This window comes from Sapajus apella, unplaced genomic scaffold (assembly GCF_009761245.1).
Source record: "Sapajus apella isolate SASKATOON/1434 unplaced genomic scaffold, GSC_monkey_1.0 scaffold3291, whole genome shotgun sequence".
Classification (NCBI taxonomy): domain Eukaryota; kingdom Metazoa; phylum Chordata; class Mammalia; order Primates; family Cebidae; genus Sapajus; species Sapajus apella.
In genome coordinates this window covers 1-7,555 of record NW_022440217.1, presented here as the reverse complement: position 1 = coordinate 7,555, position 7,555 = coordinate 1, and the positions used below count along the sequence as shown (strand labels likewise).

General features: G+C 45.4%; 2 protein-coding genes across 2 annotated transcripts; both read left to right on the top strand.

The window, feature by feature from the left end:
• Positions 1-6: 6 nt before the first annotated feature.
• On the top strand, positions 7-5,491 carry PCDHGB7 (protocadherin gamma subfamily B, 7). Its single transcript, XM_032273426.1, has one exon. The coding sequence runs from the start codon at positions 2,521-2,523 to the stop codon at positions 4,948-4,950; it is 2,430 nt and encodes an 809-aa protein (XP_032129317.1). The 5' UTR covers positions 7-2,520; the 3' UTR covers positions 4,951-5,491.
• Positions 5,492-5,789: 298 nt separating this feature from the next.
• Positions 5,790-7,552, top strand: LOC116547475 (protocadherin gamma-A11-like; the record flags this gene model as incomplete). The annotated part of the gene is given in 2 exon segments (XM_032273427.1): positions 5,790-5,930; positions 5,932-7,552. Coding segments are annotated over 2 exon segments (1,659 nt in total), but the record flags the coding sequence as incomplete, so codon positions are not given.
• Positions 7,553-7,555: the final 3 nt, after the last annotated feature.

The window sequence follows — 7,555 nt, the reverse complement described above, 5'->3', positions numbered from 1 at the left end:
GCGCTGGCACAAGTCACGCCCGCTGCAGGCTTCGGGAGGCGGCTTGACAGCTGTGCCTGGCTCACACTTTGTGGGCGTGGACGGGGTGCGGGCTTTCCTGCAGACCTATTCCCACGAGGTCTCCCTCACCGCGGACTCGCGAAAGAGTCACCTGATCTTCCCCCAGCCCAACTATGCAGACACGCTCATCAGCCAGGAGAGCTGTGAGAAAAAGGATCCTTTGTCTTTATTAGATGATTCGAAGTTTCCTATAGAGGACACCCCTTTGGTTCCAGTGAGTTTTATTTTAATTTTCCTCTTTGTCTCTTGTTTAAAAAGTTATGATTGGTTTTACTTTTAAGTTTGCAGCATGAAGGTGGAAAGTGTAAATACGAAAACATTGATAAGTAGAATTTGATGTTTGTTCAGGTTTTTTTTTTTTTTTTTTAATACCTTTTGGTAAAATTCACCTAGTCTCAATCAAGGCCTATTGTCATAAGGCTTTGTTATGATTAGCTCTGCAGAACCTTACAGTTTATTGTGTTGTTGAATATAATATTGGCAATTTCTAAGACAGACTTCCATACAGAAGTACCTGTCAATTTATATTTCCTCCTGGGTGGTCACATACCAAAACTCCAGCCCCTTAAGCAACCCTGTTGTTCTGAAGGCAGGTCTGGTAAGAATAGGTACATATCAGAAAGAAATGCATTATGGTCTCTGGAAATACAACCCAAATCCAAGATTACTCAATGCAGTTCTTCCCAAGGAGAAGAGCAATAGTCCTTTTTCAAACTTCATTTTATATATTTTTCAATCTATACTTTGTGGTGATAGTTGCAGTTGAATATGCTTAAATTTTTCATCAACATTGAATTAATAATTTATTTATAACAATATATGCTTAGATTTTTCCAGTCCTGTTTATACCTGATAACACTGAAGCATCCTTTTTGCATATAACTCTCTAATTTTGCACTACTATGTGGAAGATATAGCATTTTAATTTAACTTTCGTTGCTCAATAGGGATTCTAAAGAGGGTATAGAGGGTGAAATTAAAAACATTGGGGGCTCTGCTTTTGTCTTTTTTGTTAAATTTTCTAATTACTAAGGCTGAAAGTAAATATACATTGGGAAGACAGATAAATTTGTACATGTTCCCAATAACAGGAGCAAGAGATATATGATAAAGCTGTTTTGATGGCCCTTTAATGTATAGGAAGGCAAATACCTGAAACTCTGAAAACTCTGAAATTGAGAAGCAAAATAAACTTAGAGCCAAGAAATAAATGCCATTTCTGCAGATCAGAATATAAGCACCAACAACCACAGCTGTGAAAAAGGAAAGAATATATGCAAAGAAGTAGGGGAAATTATTCTAAACAAAGGATCAGAAGAGGTACTGATGAGTCCATTTAGTTCACTGAAGATAGTGATGCATTAGGTTGATTTCTTAATTTTATCACTAATATTCTACAAAATGTGGTGTATAAAATCAAAAATCATTCCAAAGTTTCTCAAGACCTTTATAAGACCACAAATTTTTTTCATGCCAGTCAACATTTGTTCAATGATAGGTCTGTGGAAGGAAAGCACACTCTTTAGGGTCACAATTATTAACTATGAAATCATTGAAACTATTGTATTTCTGTTTATGAGTTTCAAAATTATTGTGCGTTCATCTCAAATAGTTCTACAATTTTGAAAAATACAGAGTTTTTTTAAAAACTACTTTTTGGACATTGTAGCTATTGTAAGAAAATATTTTAAAATATAAGTATTTAAAAGCAATACAGGACACCCTGTATAGTGGTAATGTCTATGGCAATGGTTGTATTCCAGTACTCAAATGTGAAAGAAGGAATGATTACTTTCTAGCTGAATATAGGCTAGAATGGAAGGCAAAAAAAGTTTATGACTTATCTTCAGTACTTCCAGCTTCATGGATAATTACTCTTAAAAGGAGCAAGAATGATTGCCTCTGGATAGAGGAATTGGATAGCAATGGGCTATGGGATAGGAGACCTATAAACCTTCATGCTATATTCTTTTGTGCCTTTTTAAATTTTGAAGAAAACATTTATCCAAGATAGTAAATTTCCGTACATAAAAATATATGGTAGTATGACCAGTGGAAATATATTTCGTGATGTAAAGGGAATCACCGAGGAAGAAGATTCAAATATTTTGACTGCCAACTCGTATTTTTTAAAAAAAAAAAATTATTGAAAGAGATGGAGAAAAGCCAAGCTGCAGTCCCACATGGAGCCTCTGGGCGCCGCTGTCGGCCAGTGCAGAGCAAGCGCTGACGCCCGGGATCCTTCAGCCTCTAGCCTGGAATGCCCTGTGCAGCCAACAGAGAGAAGAAAACCAGCTCACACACACAGGCTCCCGGCTGCGCAGAACCTGCCCAGCACACCGGATTCCCAGCCCCGAGACCCGGGACTCCTCCTGTCCTGGGCCGAATGGTCTTCTAGCGCGGTAAAGTGCACTTTCTCCAACTGGAAAAGCTAGGACCCAGCGAGAATCCGAGCGAACGATGGGAGGGAGCTGCGCGCAGAGGCGCCCGGCCGGCCTGCGGAAGGTATTATTTCTCTTGCTGCTGCCTTTGTTCTACCCGGCGCTGTGCGAGCCGATCCGCTACTCGATTCCGGAGGAGCTGGCCAAGGGCTCGGTGGTGGGGAACCTCGCTAAGGATCTAGGGCTCAGTGTTCTGGATGTGTCGGCTCGCAAGCTGCGAGTTAGCGCGGAGAAGCTGCACTTCAGCGTAGACGCGGAGAGCGGGGACTTACTAGTGAAGGACCGAATAGACCGTGAGCAGATATGCAAAGAGAGAAGATGTGAGCTGCAATTAGAAGCTGTGGTGGAAAATCCTTTAAATATCTTTCATATCATTGTGGTGATTGAGGATGTTAATGACCACGCCCCTCAATTCCAGAAAGATGAAATAAACTTGGAAATCAGTGAGTCCGTCAGCCCGGGGATGGGAACAATTCTTGAGTCTGCAGAAGATCCTGATATTAGTATGAATTCGCTGAGCAAATACCTACTAAGTCCTAACGAGTATTTCTCCTTGGTGGAGAAAGACAATCCTGATGGTGGCAAATATCCAGAATTAGTACTGCAGAAGACTCTGGACCGAGAAACGCAGAGCGCTCACCACTTGGTACTGACCGCCTTAGATGGTGGGACCCCTCCCCGAAGCGGTACCGCTCAGATAAGAATCCTGGTGATCGATGCCAATGACAACCCCCCAGTGTTCAGCCAGGACGTGTACAGGGTCAGCCTTCGGGAAGACGTGCCTCCAGGCACCTCCGTCCTGAGAGTGAAGGCCACTGACCAGGACGAGGGCATCAACTCAGAGATCACTTATTCCTTCGTTAGTGTGGCTGACAAAGCTCAGCACGTATTCTCTCTGGATTACACTACAGGAAACATTCTAACTCAGCAGCCTTTGGATTTTGAAGAAGTGGAAAGATATACGATGAACATCGAAGCAAAAGACCGAGGATCTCTCTCCACACGGTGTAAAGTAATTATAGAAGTTCTAGATGAAAACGACAACAGCCCAGAAATAACCATCGCGTCACTCTCTGATCAGATTATGGAGGATTCGCCTCCAGGAGTGGTTGTTGCCCTCTTCAAAACACGGGACCGAGACTCTGGGGAAAATGGGGAAGTCAGGTGCAGTTTAAGTAGAGATGTTCCATTTAAGATTCATTCTTCTTCTAATAATTACTACAAGTTAGTAACAGATGGGTCCCTGGATCGGGAGCAGACCCCAGCGTACAACGTCACCATCACAGCCACCGACAGGGGCAAGCCTCCGCTCTCCTCCAGCAAAACCATCACCCTGCATATCACTGACGTCAATGACAACGCGCCTGTTTTCGGACAGTCTGCCTACCTGGTCCACGTGCCAGAAAACAACCAGCCGGGTGCCTCTATAGCGCAAGTCAGTGCCTCTGACCCGGACTTTGGGCCCAATGGCCGTGTCTCCTACTCTATCGTTGCCAGTGACCTGGAGCCACGAACGGTGTCGTCCTACGTGTCGGTGAGCGCGCAGAGTGGGGTGGTATTCGCGCAGCGCGCCTTCGACCACGAGCAGCTGCGCTCCTTCGAGCTCACGCTGCAGGCTCGCGACCAGGGCTCGCCCGTGCTCAGCACCAATGTGAGCCTGCGCGTGTTGGTGGGCGACCGTAATGACAATGCACCACGGGTGTTGTACCCTACGCTGGGTCCCGACGGCTCCGCGCTCTTCGACATGGTGCCGAGGGCCTCGCAGCCAGGCTACCTGGTGACAAAGGTGGTGGCCGTGGACGCCGACTCGGGGCACAATGCCTGGCTGTCTTACCACATGGTGCAGGTCAGTGAGCCTGGGCTCTTCAGCCTGGGTCTGCGAACAGGCGAGGTGCGCATGGTGCGTGCTTTGGATAACAAGGACTCCGTCCGCCATCGCCTGCTGGTCGCTGTAAAAGATGGAGGACAGCCACCCCTTTCAGCCACTGCCACGCTGCACCTGGTGTTCGCGGATAGCTTGCAAGAGGTACTGCCGGACTTGAGCGATCGTCCCACATCCTCTGATTCCCAGGCTGAGCTGCAGTTTTACCTGGTGGTGGCCTTGGCCTTGATTTCTGCGCTCTTTCTCCTCGCGGTGATTCTAGCGATTGCTCTACGCCTACGACAGTCTTTCAGCCCTACTGCAGGGGGCTGCTTTGAGTCAGTTCTCTGCTCCAAGTCTGGACCTGTGGTTCCCCCCAACTACAATGAGGGAACTTTGCCCTATGCCTATAATTTTAGTGTACCTGGGGATCAAATGAATCCAGAATTTAATTTTCTCACGTCTGTTGATCTTTGTCCAGCCACACAAGATAACCTCAACAAAGATAGCTCTTCCATGCTACTGGCTAGCATTTTAACTCCTGGTTTTGAAACAGATAAGAAGATTTTTAAACAGGTAAGTATTTAAAAATGTATTCAATCCTTTTTATATTACAGTATGCCAATATATTTCAATATAGTGATATTACTTTAAGCTAGATAACTCCTTCATAGGGCCCCCAAAATATAGGTGAAATTTATGGTTATCATTGTTAAAAGTTTAAATAAAATGCCTCTATCTTCCTACTACTCAAAGACATTTTAAAGCAAACTACATGGGTAATCTCAGATAAAACTTTCATGAAATAAAATACTTTTTGGTTAAAAATATAAAATACAGGTATACTTTTACGCCATGGTATTTTAATTGGAATCCTGATGCTACTCAATTTTTCTTAAGTGTTTCATGTTCATTTACTCAATAAAGAAACACTTGTAAGAATTATGGTTAGGCATCCTACGTGATGATTTTATCGGGACCGTGTTATTCTACTTCCAGAAATGTCTCTCCTTTCAGTCGGTAAAAATCAGTTGGAACCAACTATAACCTGCAAGTTTTCAATTCCAGTAATATTTTTTGAAAACGTCTTAAAAATTAGGCAAGCCCTTTATTAAAAGGAGTAATTATACTCCTTTCATGAGTGTTCTTGGTAAAATTTTAACATCACATTGTAATTGTTGTGTATAACCGTTTTAAGTTCTACAAATACGTGTGATTCACGACGAGGTGAGTAATCATTTCTCCGGGAATTTCTTAGTCGTTGCAATAATAAGAATGGGCTCTAGGCGCCGCTGTTCACCAATCAGGGAATGGGAAGCTGCGCGCTGCCTAGTCCCTCCCTCCTCCGCCTCTACCACACAAAGCGGAATGAGATGGATACTCGCAGATCCTGACACTGGAAACTTAAAAGTACTTTCCTTCGCTTTCTGATATATTTTGGATGCAGTCGGCCTGGGACTTCATAGATACATCAGCCGATTCACAACAAACTAGCTCCAGAAACAGCGGAATATCGGCTTAGAGCCTGCCATGGCGAATCGGCTACTGCGCCTGGACCGCAGTCGGCTGTGTGCTGCTGTGCATTTTCCTGGGGATGCTGCGAGGGTTCCGGGCCAGGCAGATCCGATATTCTGTGCCCGAAGAGACCGAAAACGGCTCCTTCGTGGGCAACATCTCCAAGGACCTGGGGTTGGAGCCCCGGGAGCTGGCGCAGCGTGGAGTCCGCATCGTCTCCAGAGGGAAGACACAGCTTTTCGCTGTGAATCCGCGAAGCGGCAGCTTGATCACGGCAGGCAGGATAGACCGGGAGGAGCTCTGTGAGACGGTGTCCTCCTGTTTTTTAAATATGGAGATTCTCGTGGAAGACACCTTGAAGATTTACGGAGTGGAGGTGGAAATAAGGGATGTTAATGATAACGCCCCCAGCTTCCAAGAAGAGGAAGTGGAGATAAAAGTTAGTGAGCATGCAACTCCTGGGGCGCGATTTGCTCTTCCTAATGCGAGGGATCCAGATGTGGGAGTGAACTCCCTCCAGAGCTACCAGCTCAGCTCTAATAGTTACTTTTCCTTGCAAGTGCGGAGCAGAACGGATGGGGCCAAAAATCCAGAACTAGTACTGGAGGAAAGCCTGGACCGAGAGAAAGAGGCTGCTCACCTCCTCCTCCTCACAGCTTTAGATGGAGGTGATCCCATCCGAAAGGGCGCGATTCCCATTCGTGTGGTGGTCCTCGACGTGAATGACCACATCCCAATGTTTACACAGTCCGTATATCGCGTGAGCGTTCCAGAAAATCTCAGCTCCGGAACTCGGGTGCTGGTGGTAAACGCGACGGATCCAGACGAGGGAATCAACGGGGAAGTAATGTATTCATTTCGGAACGTGGAAAGCAAGGCTTCTGAAATATTCCAGTTGGATTCACAAACTGGGGAAGTTCTAATACGGGGGTCTCTGGATTTTGAAAAATATAGATTCTATGAGATGGAAATTCAAAGCCAAGATGGTGGAGGTCTCTTTGCCACCGCGACAATGTTGATCACTGTTGTGGATGTGAATGATAACGCTCCAGAAATAACTATCACCTCTTCTATTAATTCAGTTATGGAAAACTCTCCTCCAGGTACAGTCATTGCTCTTCTAAATGTGCAAGATCAAGATTCTGGAGAAAATGGTCAGGTCTCCTGTTTTATTCCTAACCACCTGCCTTTTAAATTAGAAAAGACTTATGGAAATTATTACAAATTGATAACAAGCAAAGTGCTAGACAGGGAGTTGGTCCAGAGCTACAATATAACATTGACAGCCACAGACCGGGGAAGCCCGCCTTTGTCTGCCGAAACTCACATCTGGCTGAATGTGGCAGATGACAACGATAACCCTCCAGTTTTTCCTCACTCGTCTTACTCTGCCTACATTCCCGAAAACAACCCCAGAGGTGCCTCCATCTTCTCAGTGACCGCCCTGGACCCGGACGGCAAAGAGAATGCCCTGGTCACTTACTCTCTGATCGATGACACTGTCCAGGGGGTGCCTCTGTCCTCCTATGTCTCTATTAACTCCAACACTGGTGTTCTCTATGCCCTACAATCCTTCGACTATGAGCAGTTTCGAGACTTACAACTGAGAGTGATAGCACATGACAGCGGGGACCCGCCCCTCAGCAGCAACGTGTCACTGAGCCTTTTCGTGCTGGAC